A 16,593-nucleotide genomic window follows, 5' to 3' on the forward strand; every position below is an offset into this window, starting at 1 on the left:
CGAGAGCTGCGGAAACGCGGATGGTGATAGCAGAAGCCCGCGAAATACCCAGTGAAGTCTTACGGCAGAGGGAGACCATTCGCCATTACTTGCGTCTCAGAGCCCACCACCGCCGCCATCCACTTGTGGCGGCCCATGGAAGACGGCGACGACGCGCCTCTGCTGCCTCGCGCTACTGCGCCTGGCAGCCAGTTCTACCGGCACGGTCCTAGCGTGAGGCCACGGCCATCTGCACGCTGGGACATTCCATCATCGCCGGTCAGGACTCATGTAGAGGAACTCCACCTCCTCTACATTTGGTGACCCGAACAACGAACACCATGTTCGGCGTAATTCGGCCATGCAACATCCTAAGTTTTTCGGCAAACCAGTAGCGAACCACCCTCTAGCAGGTAAGGCGCACCGGGACCACTGTTCCACCAGGGACCCGCAGCGAGACCACAGTAAGCTGACCACAGCAAGCTGAAGCGGCAACCGGCATTCACGCTGTCGTACCGGTCGCGGTACTGTCGCGCACTCAGCAACGCACTCACCCAGCAACAATTAGTACTCAGCAACTCACTCACTCAACAACAATCAACGCTCGGCAGCAATCACTCAGCAAGCACTCAGTGCACTCAACAACGGCTCAACGCACTCAGCAGCACACTTCTGCTCAATGTGCCCTGTCAGGTCTCTCATGTATTCGGTGGATCCAACTATGTCCTTCTCAGTTCCTGACCATTTACCACACTATTTTACGTCCCTCCTGCACAGGCTTCGTCTCAACGTAGCCTTCACTCCCCAATTCAAGTGCCAAATCGGGTACTGTGACAGCAGCCTATGCTCCAAATGTGGCGTCGTAGCGAACATTGAGCACGTCCTAATAGAATGTAAGCTCTACGAAACGAAGAGGCGGCAACTCTGTGCTCAGCTGAGTGGTGCTAGCCGGCAGACGGCTACCTTTTGTGTGACGTAGTGTTGCGCAACCAGAGGAGTGGAGTTCAAGAGTTGTACTTGCACATAACTTCATTTTCATATTTCACATCTCATGTTTCTCGTGTAACGGGGTAGTGAACTGCTCTCAAGCGGTGAATCACCCCAGGCCATAGTCATGATTTATTTGTTGTTGTTGCTCGTATATGCGCGCAATATATGCATTGAACAGTCACTTTCAAATGATTTTGGACAAATGCATGGTACGACCATCTGCATGACTGTAGTCCTACAACCCAAGTTTGACAGTACAGGATGTAATTCACTGCGCCGGACTCACTACCAGAACGGCGTGGTGGGCTCACCTGCGAAATTTCAGGGAGGGTGTTGCAAAAATGTAGGGAAGCTGTATGTAGAATGCAGGGGGGTGTAGGGAAATCCCTGGAAAAAAGCGGTGACGTGGTAGATTGGAGTATCCCAGAGGCCATGCGGAGGCCGGCACCCTGCTCTCCGTTGAAAAGAGGGTGAGAGGCAGTGCCTGTGTTCCCTTCTTCCATGCTTTGGACGATCGTCTCTGCCGTGGTCGCTAGAGGTTTGCGTTGCTTGTGGATATCACTGTGAACTATCAAAATTTACGTCGCCTTCACGTTGCGAGGCTGAATGGAATGAAGCAGCCGAGGCAACAATGCAAAGTGTAGCTGTCGTGTGCAACATCATTTTTATGTATTTTTTTACACCTCGAATCACAAAAATATACAGGGATGCCGTGAACCCTTTGGAGGTGAGGTTGTAGGAAGTGCATAGACTCATCATTCCTGGTTTATCAATTTGCCCGCTCTATGAATTCGGCAACATTCCGTGCGATGCAGATAGATGGTGCACAGCAATTGAATGCGAAGGTATAGGCGTTTTTCTCCGTCTGGCGAACCAGTTACCGCATCATATTTTTTCGGTTCAGTGCCGGTTCGTTCAAGGCGAGACAAAAAATGTTTACTGTTCGGTTCGGCAAAAAAATAACTTTTTCTGTGAACCGTGCGTGACGACACGAACGCGAGCAACGGAGAGGCAGCAGTATTTCACACGAACAAAAACGGTATTTGGAACGTATTTTGCGTTACGAAGGAACCAGTGTTATTCAAACGAGGTACAATCAAGAACGTTGTTATTATCATGCGCTTCTGCGGTTACAATATATAATAGAGAGTCACATGCACGAAATGAAAACACGGAACATACCTATAGCGCTTAAAGGGACAGTCCGGGAAAACCGGAAGTTGATTTTTTCCAACTGCCACGGAAGCTTACATGTTGGGTGGAAAGTTTCAGCTCACAAAATGGCGTGGTTTTCGAGATATCGAATAAAAAATACTCCTCTGAAGACATCCGGTTTCGTTTTTCTCCCTCGCATACTCCTTGCCCCAAGGATCCTCTATGTACGTCAGCCGTCACGTGAGCATGACGTCCCCAATTGACAAAGTGGAGCAGAGGACTGCGCCGTTGCTGGGAATGCAGAGAGGTGTTTTTCTCTATGAGTATACTGAACAGAAGACTACGTCGTCATACCTGTGTTTACATTGACGCTACTCTGCATTTTAGTCTACATAACGCGTGATTGCTACTCAAAAACATCATAATGGACAAATGCTAGCACGCAACAATCAACTATCGCGCAAGCAGGCATGCGCAAGTCACGTGCGGCATTGCTCTTATGCACGTCACGCGAGAGCTCGCTGCGGCCTTTACTCGGGACCAACTGCGGCATAGAAAAAAGTCGATTATAAATCGTGCGTTACGATTTCTTCTGAAATATTTTGCACAGTTGTTGTGAGGAGTATTAGAAATCATAAGGCGGTGTTTCCCAGACCTATGTTTTCGACCGGACTGTCACTTTAAGGCAGCGTGCTTCGACGGGGAATGATCACAGTAGCAGCTCTGCACCCTTGTTGCACAACCTTATCGTCGTGGTCAGTAAGGAATTCATCATAGTCGCAGTCCTCGTCACAGCAGCGTCCTCTTGGGACGCCACGGATGTCGGCGTTTGTCAGAGGGTCGTTCCAGCTCAAACATTCCAATGGCGTGGCTCGACCATCGCCAATTTTCGTGAAAACAATATATGTCCTTCTCACTGAAGTACATACGTTCAGTGTGAAACATTTCTTTCGGGATCCGCGCGGAATCGCCGCTAGAGGACTTCGAACTTCCGCTCCGAACCTAAACCGTAATGCGTTGGAGCAGGCGCAGAGGGTGAACGGCTTTACAAACGGGACGCGCTTCTGAAAAGTTCAAACCAATTATCATCGGACTTGCAGTCGCCGCGAGTGGAGAAATAGCGAGCTACGCTTCCGCGAAAGAGAACCAAAATAGAACGAATTCAACATTTTTCTAAAAAAACACCATGAGAAGAAATTGCTAAGTTACATTTTTTGTTTGTAGAGGCCTACCAGCACATTCCGCCAAAAAAGTTTGACGCCAGAAAATTAAACTGTTAGACTGTAAAAAAATGCGAAAATCGGTAGTTTTAGGAAAAAATTGAAAACTTCACCGAAGAAAAAGTGGCATTGGCGGACGAACGAACGAAAACAAAATCAAAATTTCCGCACAAATGTAGCATAGTTTCGCTGTTATAAGTGCACAAAATTTCTCCAGGATGTTTTTTGTTATACGACCGCGACGAATTATTAAGTTCACCCTGATGCGCCTCTCGCGACGCGACGCACGGGATGGGCTTCCTTGCGCCGTCCTCCTCCTTTCCGCTCAAAAGTCAGCGCAGAAACACTGGTCTTGACAAATTTCAAACCGTTACTCAACTCTAATGCACCATTAGGCATTTGTGACACTGACAGTGGTCCTGGCCAGGGAATAGTAATCAAGCAAGCAAGGTTTCCCCCAACACCCATTTGCAGTCCTCATTAAACAGGCTTTGGCGGCTAACCCGTTCCAAAGCTGCGGAGTTCACCCTCTCATACGTAAATGAGCATGTTGCCGATTTCCGTTTCTTTTTATTTATCTATTTTCTTAGCCCCAAGTCAGATACATACATTCCTGTGCATACGTGCAGGAATGCCGTACGTCACATTCCTCAAGCTCGGAACATGTGTTTGATGTCTCTGCCATAGGTACACGATGCTCAGGCGACAAGCGAATATCCGGAGACACCTCTCATAGAAATGTGGGACCCTTGTACGGTTCTGGCGTGAATGAGCGATGTCCACCTGAAGCAGAATCATGCTGAGATGTGAATTATGTATTCTTTTCCCTTTCTTTTTTCTAATCCGCTGTTACCTGACTTGGGGCTAAGAAAATAGATACATATAAAGAAACCGAAATCGGCAACATGCTCATTTACGTATGAGAGGGTTAACTCCGCAGCTTTGGAACGGGTTAGCCGTCAAAGCCCCTTTATGAGGGCCGCAAATGGGTTTTGGGGGGGAACCTTGCTTGCTTTATTGCTATTCCCTGGCCAGGACCACCGTCAGTGTCACAAATGCTTAATCGTGCATCAGAGTTGAGTAACGGTTTCAAATTTGTCAAGGCCAGTGTTTCTGCGCTGACTTTTGAGCGGAAAGGAGGAGGGCGCCGCAAGGAAGCCCATCCCGTGCGGCGCGTCGCGACAGGCACACCAGGGTGAACTTAAAAATTCGTCGCGGTTGTAACAAAAAACACCCTGGAGAAGTTTTGTGTACTTATAGCAGGGAAACTATGCTAAATTTGTGCGGAAATTTCGTTCCTTTAGCGCGTCCGCCAATGCCAATTTTTCTTCGGCGAAGGTTCCAATTTTGCCTAAAACTACCGGCTTTCGCTTTTCTTTCTTTTTTTTTCACACTCTAACAGTTTTATTTTCTGGCGTCAAACTTTTTTGGTGGAATGTACCGGTAGGCCCATACAAATCAAGAATGTAACTTAGCAATTTCTGCTCATGGTGTTTTTTTTTAAAGAAAAATGTTGAATATGTTTTATTTTGCACCTCTTTCGCGAAAGCGTAGCTCGCTATTTCTCCACTCGCGGCGACTGCAAATCCGAAGATAACTAGTTTGAACTTTTCGGAAGCGCGTCCCGTCGACTTTTAGGTGTTTCCTTTTAGACAAGCACACGCAGCATGTCACGTGTCCCGAGTTCAAAATCTTGGCGGCATATCGTAACTGTCTTTTTCTTTTTTAAGGGTAACTCAGTCTATGCGTAACCAGTCTTTTACGAGTAACGCGCGTGGTGTCTAAAAACCGCTCAGACACCAGAAGCCACTTATAAATGTGTCGTAACCTCTACGGTCAACAACAGTAACTCTTATTCTGGAAGTTATGCCGCCTAAAAAGTAACGTCTAAATAATAATTGGGGGTTTACGTCGCGAGACAACTGAAATCATGAGCGACGCCGCAGCGGTTGGTGTGTGGATGGCTTTTGCCCATCTCAGGGCTCTTTAACGTGCGATGAAAGCTCATCACACAGCACCGCGTCTTTAACGTCCCTCGCGGAAGACGGCGTGTCTAAGCAACTTGTATCCTGCCACCAAGTTGGTAACGTCTAAAGTTACTGGATTTAGAGTGGAGTCACGTGAGGGGTGTAGCATACTTCACGACTTCCTCTCGTTCTGCGACGCGCTCTTTGCACGAGAAGAAGTATATTTCAACGGTGTGCGGGACAGAGCCCTCGCGCTCGCTCTGCAGGTCACCTGCGCACATCGCTTTCGCAGGAACTCATTTCATTCGTTGGAGAACACTCCACTGAAAAACAAAAAAAAAATACTTTGGGGTGTCACTTCAATGCTTCTCTAAGTCTACGGAAGGATCAACTTATTCAATATCGTCTACGTTCGAGTCCTGCGATCTTTGTCGTCATCTTCTTCTGGCCGTGCACAAGCAGGACATTTGTCGACATTTAATATACGCAGTGCTGCCGTTCGCAAGAACTGACGCAGGAAAGAAATTGGCACCGACACATTTTGTGATGTCTACGGCTGCAAAAGAAATTCTAACAGCTATAAAATGTCTGCAATTGTAATATGCCCAAGAACTAGGGACAAAACGTAAAGCAGGCTTCACCTAATACGATTCCCATAGAGCCTGTGTATTATGGAACGAAAAGCGCGTGCTACATATTCTGCTGGCAGCGCTTTGCATTCATTCTCTAATGGCATCTTGCCTCTTCCAGGACAAAACTTTTGAGCAATTTTTTGGGCATGAATAGTCGCATCTTCAAGGTTCCATTCGGGTTCCAAATTTTGAACCTGTAAAGGAGCCTTCCATCGCCGCACGAGTACGTTGCGGTGAAGCCTACGTTCAAGGTCACGCGCAACCACAGGTTTGGGAAATGGCTCAGCGCAGAAGAGACTACAAGAGAAGACAAACAAGAAATAAGAATACGGGGAGCATAGATTTGTGTGTAACATCACGTCGTAAGGGTATAGGATATAAAAAACTAAAACCTTGACAGCTGTTAGGAGAACTAACATCGTTGAGGTTGTTATAAAGAGCAAACGTGTATACATTATGGCTATTGCGAAGTCTGTTGGTATCTGCTAAACTGTGAGCAATCAAACAAAACATAAAAAAAAGGGTGTGGTCGGAGTGAACGGCACAACAACAACAACAATGAATGATGACAATGGGATGGGGTGTTTCACCGCGGAGGTGCGTACCCCACACCACTGCACGTGGAACGTTATGTGAAGATGATGAAGGAAGGATGCAAATACAAGAAAGAACTAAAATGAACGGCAGAAAATAGACCAACGACAGCTTAAGAAGATATGTACTACTTCGCACAGGAAAATATGATATCTGAAGTTCTACGATGTGCTAAGGTTGTCAAACCAAGTTTATTGAGGATAGGTTCATAATTATAGACACCAATGTGTCGGTCATTGAGAACGTACAATGACTCAAAGGGCTTCAATGCTGTCATTGGGTCAATCTTTGAAAATTAGTGAAGCTAATTAAGTATACCATTTTAGTTAGCCATCGAACACTGATGCGACCGGCTAGCAAAGACATCCGAGAGGCTCCGTTTTCGTTTCTTCATTCTCGCTCTCTCCTTTTTTCTAATTTCTTTTTTTTGCGGGTGGGGAAGGGGGCATATTAATACCTGAAGACAATTTATGATACAGCTATAGGATGTCACGCTTCCTCGCGAACGCAGGAGCCTCTCTAGCGAGGAAAACGCAATTGTAAAAGGCGGTCACTTGACCCATTTGTATTATAACGCATCACTCTGCTCTGTTTTGATCACAATAATGCTCGTTGCCTTGTCAATGTCATATGCATTTTTTTAGATACTATAGATTTGTAGTTCACCTCGAAACTGCAACAACAAAAGTTAAGAGATCACGACTTTCTGTTGTTTGAGTTTGATTTGCGATTTTCTGGCGACTTTCTGTTGTTGTCATCTCTCAAAATATATCTATCAAAATCCATAAAATAAGCGTAATTTCAGACGACGGATAAAAGGAAAATATCGTTTCTGTGTTCGTGTCTTTTATTTTCCATACCTAATACAGCTAACGACGTAGTGGATCAAATCTATCCCTATTGCTGCCTAATGCCGCGTGTTTTTCGACAGCCGTACTCCTGGCTTTTCTTTTCGTCTGTGGAGAGGGTGCTAGCAGATGTGCTGTCCTATCAGCGTTCTTCTGAAGATTTACAATCTTGATCCAGCCGTACATGCTCGCGCTTTCAGCAGTACTGCTTGGGACTGTGTTGTTCGCTATCGCGTCTTTTCTCATTCGTACATCTTTGTTTCTGTAGATGTGAAGAAAAGTTTATTGACTGGTTGATAACCAACTGCGTGCACCACGTAAAAGTCAATTGTGTAGCATCAATTGCTAGTACGTAAAGTACGTATGAGTCGAATAAATACGAATGAAGCACGATGAACATTTGATTTACACATCAGAGTTAGTGTCCTCTTCATGTTGGGAAAACTTCGCATGGCTCCATACGCGACCATAATGTCCTCCTTTAGCTTTGAAGCCAAAATAAGCGGGGTCACTTCAAACCACCTTACTCAAACTGTGACGCAACATTAGCCTCAGCCTGCCGTCGCCTGGATCTTTGGACGTCGTTCCCGATTTCCTTTCTTAGCTCACCTCGCGTCATACAGTCCACATCTAACATGCGTGACACGCGCTGTTCGAGTTCGACACTTAAACGGGGCCTCTTTCCTCTTGTCTCTTGGGTGCCACCTTCTTCCCAGTACGTGAGGTCACGTTTCTGATACCTCCTAGCCTGTAACGCTGATGAATTTTCTTCTATCCTTTAACATATATTTTAGCCCATCCCATGTTGCGTCCCATTTGTTTGTTCGCCGATGATGTAGGTTCTCTAAGGCACAATTTTTCTTTTCTAGTCCTAGGCTAGAAAACCATTCTAGTCAGCGCTGCTGCATGTGGCTCATCGCGGCGGATGCGAAAAAAACATGTATATACGGGGTCACGCTGTCCTGTCCGTACCCCTTGCATTTGGTTCCCAGATATAGAAACATAGTTAGGACGTTTAACGTCTCCTGACGCAGATCTTTCCCTGCAGTATCTGGCTCAAATTCTTTTACCACACCTCTGAAGAGATCCCATAACAGTGCTCATTCATCTCTGGTGTCCGAGGAAAGGACTAGGGTCCGAAGCCGTGGTAGATTTTCAAGAAGTAAATCAACATTCTTTCTTGTTAATGATGTGAATTTAGCAACTTCCGTTTTGCTGTCAGTGAGCAGTCTGATATTCGCACCAGATCCCTTTATAATGTCCACCACCTTTCTCACGGATTGTAATATATTCCTTGCATATTCTCATACAGATTATCGAATACCGTTTTGGCAATTATTCGTTCTACGGCGTACAGGCAGTCTGAATACGTATAGGAAAGCCCATGTGTTCGTACTCCCGTCGCAGACTCCCAGAATTCTGAGCCGCAGAGCTATACGGGCACAAAAGCTCTTGCATACAAGAACAATAGCAAGAACGCGCGCAGAGCGAATAAGCTTTGGCAACGTCCTAGCATACTTCCTACTCAAGACAAGACCGCAGTGCTATCAGCTCCAGTAGATATCTCGACGAACAAGGGACGATTTCATTGGGTGAAGTACGGAAGGAAAAAAAAAAAGTCACTAAAATAAAACAAAACAATAAGTCGGTCGTTACTTTTGTGCACGTATTTCGTTGATAGCTGCTGTAATCACCCTCGCCTTTCTGTCTGTCATGTGGTTAACGCGGAAGCCGTGATGAAGCGGGCAACTCTGCAAGATACAGATAAAACAATAATTCCGCGCTTGATGCCCCGGTACGAGTACATCATGAGCCGTGCAGCAGTGGCCGATCTGCGGCTGCTGTAAGAAAAAAAAAAAGGAATGGAAACAGAGAGAGAGAGAGAGAAACTTCAGTATTTGCGTGGCATCGGCGAGTCCCGCAAAAGAAGCTGATTTATCGCTCTCAAAGAATTTTTACGCGGAAGGTAGACGGTTGTTGTGCTGTGAGACCTACAGACTAATTTATTTATTTACCCTCGCGGCCATGAGGCAATACAAACGGGAGGTTAACATTTGGTAGTATAATGTTAACATAGCAGCATACAAGATTTACAATCACATGAAAAAATTGCGCATATACGTGGAGGTAAATAGAAGCGGGAAATAAACAAGTACATGAAACATTTTGGTCAACTGGAGCAAACAATGACAACACGTACGACGTGGAAATTGAAAAATGACTATGCAGCGCAACGGTCATGTCGGCCAGACGCGTGAGCCTTCCTCTTCATCTCCCCCTCTTCGTCCCTTCACCGAGCGAAGTGCCGCCGGTGTAGGCAGGCAGATCACTCGAATTTCCACGTCACCCTCCCCCCCTCCCCTAGCGGTCACATAAACATTTCTTAAATTGTTTGGCATCGGTAATGGAATGCATATAAGCTCTTGGATTAACGATCCTCTTAGGAATTATTATGCTAATCAATTTTGTGAAACAAACACTCACAAGTCATTATTCGGCGAGTGGAAAGCAGACGCAGATTGAGGTTATGTATGGTAACATGAAAAACTCAGTGCGGCACCCCCCATTGTTCTTCATAGAACCCCGCTTCATTGTCCCTGATGTTTTGCACATGAATGTACGAATAGTCGAGCGGCTTCTTGAAAACCTGCTCTTGGAAATGCAGGACGTAGACACTGCTATGAGAGTGCGCGATCCGAAAGGAAACGACATGTCCATGAGAAAGCTGGTGGACATTATAAAGGGATCTGGTGCGAATGTCAGACTGCTCACTGACAGCAAAACGGAAGTTTCTAAATTCCCATCATTAACAGGAAAGAATGTCGATTTACTTTTTGAGAACCTACCACGCCTTGTGGCCTTAGTCCTCTTCTCGGACACCAGAGATAAACGAGCACAGTTGTTATGGGATCTTTTCAGAGTTGTGGTAAAACAATTTGAGCAAGATACTGCAGGGAAAGATCTGCGTCAGGAGACGTTAAACGTCCTAACTATGTTTCTATATCTGGGAACCAAATCCAAGGGGTATCGAACAGGAGAGCGTGACCCCGTATATATACGTTTTTTTTTTTTTTGCATCACGCCGCGATGAGCCACATGCAGCAGCGCTGACTAGCATGGCTTTCTAGCGAAGGACTAGAAAAGAAAAATTGCGCCTTAGAGAACCTACATCATCGGCGAACAAACAAAAGGGACGCAGCATGGGATGGGCTAAAATATGTTAAAGGGTAGAAGAAAATCTGCGCTGCAGGCTAGGAGATATCAGAAAAGTGACGTCACGTACTCCGAAGAAGGTGGCATCCAAGAGACAAGAGGAAAGAGGCTCCGTTTAAGTGTCGAACTCGAACTCGAACAGCGCGTGTCACGCATGTTAGATGTGGACTCTATGGCGCGAGGTGAGCTAAGAACGGAAATCGGGAACGACGTCCAACGATCCAGGCGACGGCAAGCTGAGGCAAATGTTGCGTCGCAGTATGAGTAAGGTGGTTTGAAGTGTCCCCGTTTATTTTGGCTTCAAAGCTAAAGGAGGATATTATGGTCGCATATGGAGCCATGCGATGTTTTCCCAACATGAGGAGGACACTAATTCTGATGTGTAAATCAAATGTTCATCGTGCTTCATTCATATTTATTCGATTCATACGTACTAGCAATCGATGCTACACAACTGGCTTTTACGTGGTGCATGCAGTTGCTTATCAATCAGTCAATAAACTTTCTTCCCGCCTACAGAAACGATGTACGAATGAAAAAAGACCCGATAGCGAACAACACAGTCCCAAGATGTACTGCTGAAAGCGCGAGCATGTACGGCTGGATCAAGACTGTAAATCTTCAGAAGAACGCAGATTAGACAGCACACCTGCTAGCACCCTCTCCACAGTCGAAAAGAAAGGCCAGGAGTACGGCTGTCGAATAATACGCGGCATTAGGCAGCAATAGGGATAGATTTGATCCACTAAGGCGTTAGCTGTATTAGGTATGGAAAATAAAAGACACGAACACAGAAACGATATTTTCCTTTTTTTCGTTGTCTGAAATTGTGCTTATTTTGATGGATTTTGATAGATATATTTTGAGAGATTACAACAACAGAAAGTCGCCAGAAAATCGCAAATCAAACTCAAACTCAAACAACAGAAAGTCGTGATCTCTTAACTTTTTTTTCTGTAGTTTTGAGGCGAACGACAAATCTACAGTATCTAAAAAATGCAGATGACATTGACAAGGCAACGAGCATTATTGTGATCAAAAGAGAGCAGAGTAATGCGTTATAATACAAATGGGTCAAGTGACCGCCTTTTACAATTGCGTTTACCTCACTAAAGAGGCTCCTGCGTTCGCGAGGAAGCGTGGCATCCTATAGCTGTATCATAAATTGTCTTCAGGTATTAATATGCCCCCTCCCCCTCCCCCCCCCCCAAAAAAAAGAAGGAATTAGAAAAAAGGAGAGAGCGAGAAAGAAGAAACGAAAACGAAGCCTCCCGAATATCTTTCCTAGCCGGTCGCATCAGTGTTCGATGGCTAACTAAAATGATACACTTAATTAGATTCACTAATTTTCAAAGATTGACCCAATGACAGCATCGAAGCCCTTGGAGTCATTGTACATTCTCTATGACCGACACATTGGTGTCTATAATTACGAACCTATCCTCCATAAACTTGGTTTGACAACCTTAGCACATCGTAGAACCTCAGATATCACATTTTCCTGTGCGAAGTAGTACATGTCTTCTTAAGCTGTCGTTAGTCTATTTTCTGCCGTTCATTTTAGTTCTTTCTTGTATTTGCATCCTTCCTTCATCATCTTCACATAACGTTCCATGTGCAGTGGTGTAGGGTACGCACCTCCGCGGTGAAACACCCCATCTCATCGTCATATCATTTATTGTTGTTGTTGTTGTTGTGCCGTTCACTCCGACCACACCTTTGTTTTATGTTTTGTTTGATTGCTCACAGTTTAGCAAATACTAACAGACTTCGTAATAGCCATAATGTACACACGTTTGCTCTTTATAACAACCTCTATGATCACATAAACAAAATACAGAAACCGACACTGAAGATTTTTGTTTAAGTTTAATTTGTACAAGCTTTCGCGTGGAGGTCCGCGCTTCCTCAGGTACCTCCACGCGAAAGCTTGTACAAATTAAACTTAAACACAAATCTTCAGTGACGGTTTCTGTATTTTGTTTATGTGATCTACAGGACTTGACTCCCCTCTTCGTATACGCTTCAACCTCAACGATGTTAGTTCTCCTAACAGCTGTCAAGTTTTTAGTTTTTTATATCCTATACCCTTACCACGTGATGTTACACACAAATCTGTGCTCCCCGTATTGTTATTTCTTGTTTGTCTTCTCTTGTAGACTCTTCTGCGCTGAGCCATTTCCCAAACCTGTGGTTGCGCGTGGCCTTGAACGTAGGCTTCGCCGCAACGTTCTCGTGCGGCGATGGAAGGCTCCTTTACAGGTTCAAAATTTGGAACCCGAATGGAACCTTGAAGATGCGACTATTCATGTCCAAAAAATTGCTCAAAAGTTTTGTCCTGGAAGAGGCAAGATGCCATTAGAGAACGAATGCAAAGCGCTGCCAGCAGAATATGTAGCACGCGCTTTTCGTTCCAGAATACACAGGCTCTATGGGAACCGTTTTAGGTGAAGCCTGCTTTACGTTTTGTCCCTAATTCTTTGGCATGAGAAGCATTTATAACCACATCCTACCTGCTTAGACTTGTAAGTAAGTCGCCGCAGCAATTACAAAGGAGTGAAGTTCGATCGAACTTCTTGACAGGGGTTCACACATGGTGATTCCCAACATGACGTCACACTTTTGCGCTGCCGCATGAACGGATCAGACGCGGGTGCACCCTATATAGTGTCGCGACCTAAACACGCGCGGTATGAAATACATAGATTTGTCTTGTAGTGGCTCAAAAAGCTAGGCCTCCTGCAATAGATGTGCCTCCAGGTGGATGGTGTTTTCATCAATAACATCAGGCACGGCGGGCTCAGGTTTCGGACGTTCCTGTTGTTATTGCATGCAAAGTCATTTCTGATCCTTTCGTACCGTAATTCGAGGAGGATGTGGCTTGACATTGGTCTCAGACGCTCGACCCATATTCACTGGACATCGCGTGCTCTATGCCCTTAGAAGCAGGGTGCACAAGTGTTTCAACAATTCGAGCAACTCAATCAGGAGGAATCAAAGTCAAATCAAAGTCAAAAATCCAAGTCAAAAGTCAAATCAAGCGAGGAATCAAACAGCCGAACACATCTGCACGATATATTTATTTCATCCCACAGCCACCGGGCGATGCGTACTGAACATATGCACAAAACGATTTTCGGGAACACTCAAGTCATTTACATATTGGCATCCGTTCGCCAATGCTCGGCACTTTTCAGGTCTCCCGCCACCGCCATGAGCAGGGTTCCTTATCGGCCAGGGTTTCGAAGTAGCCATCCCCGCCGGGTAACACCTGATCGTGCGGGGTGTGTTCAACCGATACTCGAAAAACGATGCGGGGCGTGTAACAGATACTCGATGATGAGCACGGTCAGCGCGACGAGATCAAGGCGCCACGCTGAGATCAGAGAGGAAGCGAGCGAGCATACTTAGAGCGCATTTTGGTGTTGTTTCATTATGCGTGTTGGACCTTGAATCTAGTCTCCCTTGATGACACAGTCTAGAAGTATCTGCACCTGCATGTAAACTGGAAACTCCATTTCCAGGTATCTGCAGCCCGGTACAACGACCGGCTCTTCCAAGACGACAAAAAGATGGCGTCTGTTGTTCTCACACAAGGCGGCGGAATTCATGTGGTGAGAACAATGTCACTAATGTGTGCGCATGTTATATATCAAACTTTAATTCGTACGTAACTTATTCGTGCCAAAAAGAACGGAATCATCGGAGAGGAGCTGCGAATCAAACCCCTGCACACAATGGAACGATCCTCAGAAGGACACTTACCACATCTATTGTACCGTGGCGATCCAGTTGATAGTTATACGCCGTTGCAAGATTACAGTAAGTATAATTTGAAGATGCAGTGAACATTTTGATATTCAAGATAATTAATAAGCGGAAAACGTCATTTTCTTTATTGTGGTGAACATCCGGGCTGGACAGGAACGGTAGCGCATGTCAAACGAGGAATCCGTGGAGTACCTAAGTGGGAGTGGTTCTTCGCTACCTCCATTCACTACAAAGCGCACATATTGTTGTACAGGTTATATGTATTTGGCTTTGGCGTAGAGTATCTGAAGTAATTTAGGCAGTGGCCCGATGGCCATCACCTAGTGTTCTAATTGATGAGAATAGAGAGATATAGTTGTCGCTATCATACTTCCTCAAACATACGGAGACATGAAACTGTACACATATTTCGGTTATTACTGTAATTTGTATAATTCTTCAATTTCCGTGTCGTAACCTGTAACCAGAGCATCGAGCCGAACCGGAACCGAAAACCGTAAAGAACCGTAACCGAACGGATTTGGAAAGTTTCGACTACCGTTTGAAAACCGGTTTCAAAGCATCGAGAGTTCGAGACTGACCGTTTTTTTATCTACCTTAAAGGAGTACCGAGAGACGTCCAAACAATTTTCAGGTTAAGACATCTGATGAAAGTGCGTGTGTCATTTTACCGAATGGCGCTAAAGGTTTTGATATGTGCAATTTGTTTCCCAGGAAAAAACTGCCATAAACATGGGTCCGCACTTTCACTCTTAACTCGCCATTCCAGGTATTACGAGGAGGAGAAGGTATGATGCCACGTCACTGATGACACTCGAAGGAGAACTCGTTCTGGTTCGCCGGTCAGTGGGGGTCAGCGCCTTGTCCCTTTGCCGCCAAAAACCAGTTTTGCCAGTTCTCCCGGGGAATTGGGGATAGAAGGAGCGGCCGAATCACTAACGAGCCAGGAGAAAGGCTTTTTCAGAACCCCGAACAGCAGAATACCAGACATTTCTCTAGACCAATCAGTGAGCGTTCTCCTTATAGCGTCAGCGCGAGGTTCCAAGCAGATCTCAGGCTGGTACTGCTCTTCACCGCCGTTGCGCACAGTCGCTTTTTGCGACGTACTTTAAATTCAGTTTCTACGATAATTATGGCTCTGTGGTGTGAATTACTTCGCATGGTGTATCTTACTGGCCTACTTAACAGTTTTACAGGTAGAAAACAATGTGTTAAAAATGACTTCTGTGCTACTTTAAGTGTCCGAACCTGTTCCAAAAGTGACCGGTTCATGCGGACGTTTTTTTTCAACCCGAGTCTCCCATGCCCATCAATTCGGGACAAAACGTAAAGCAGGCTTCACCTCATACTGTTCCCATAGAAGGCATGTATTAGGAACAGAAAAGCACGTGCAGCACGTTCCGTTGTTACCACTTTGTATTCGTTCTCTAGTGGGACGTTGCCTGTGTCATAACGAAACAGTTGGTGAAGTTTCGTTTGCGAATATTGGGGGTCTTCGAGGTTCCATTTTGGTTCCAAATTTCGGACACTGAAGCGTTGGTTGAAGCCCTCAACCTGGTGAATTAACGCAAATACACCATATATTTTGCAAGAAACGCGTGAGTTGAATGCTCTGTACGGTATCTCAAACAGCCTACAATACAGATAAGATCGCAAAATTTGTTGCCTATGAAAAAAGAAAAAAGAAAAATGAAATAATTTGCTGTCACGAGATCTTGCTTCGATGCACGCAGCTTGTGAGGTGGTCTGAAACCACCACACTATCCCTTACGTATGCAAAGGCGATAATGTACTTTGCACTAAAACTCGATGTTCGATACTCCGGTAAATAAGGTACTCTTTACATTGGCGATTGAATGAATGATGCGAAAAGTAAAAATATAATGTCAGCTAAAGGAAAATGATCATACAGTGCTGTTTTTTTACACCGGAATTTTTGCCTATTCGATTACAAACAGCTCAAGAAGTACTACATATCTTCCGCATAACACCAACAGCAATTTACCTGCCGAAGCGTAATGTAGAGTAGGATTATGACTTTTCGCTTCTATTTCGTTTTTACGTGCGAGTGATCCGGAGCAGTCTGCACCACACTATTGAGGCGCCTCAGTCTGTATTTTGGTTTGGTTTGGTAGGAAAAACACTGAAATTTCAGTATACAGAAGGTCACTAAGACAGAAAAGCACAAAAAGCTTAAACAAGAAATGCAGCGGGAGCTTTAGGG

At 45.2% G+C, this 16,593-nt stretch overlaps 1 protein-coding gene across 1 annotated transcript in view; it reads left to right on the forward strand.

The window, feature by feature from the left end:
* Nucleotides 1–16,593, forward strand: part of LOC135371437 (venom metalloproteinase antarease-like TserMP_B) — a 148,548-nt gene that overhangs the window by 41,901 nt on the left and 90,054 nt on the right. The window contains exons 3-4 of the mRNA XM_064605490.1: nucleotides 14,123–14,212; nucleotides 14,291–14,420. Of these exons, the coding sequence (XP_064461560.1) occupies nucleotides 14,123–14,212; nucleotides 14,291–14,420 (220 nt within the window). The remainder of the gene's footprint in view (nucleotides 1–14,122; nucleotides 14,213–14,290; nucleotides 14,421–16,593) is intronic.

This window comes from Ornithodoros turicata, unplaced genomic scaffold, assembly GCF_037126465.1.
Source record: "Ornithodoros turicata isolate Travis unplaced genomic scaffold, ASM3712646v1 Chromosome11, whole genome shotgun sequence".
NCBI lineage: Eukaryota > Metazoa > Arthropoda > Arachnida > Ixodida > Argasidae > Ornithodoros > Ornithodoros turicata.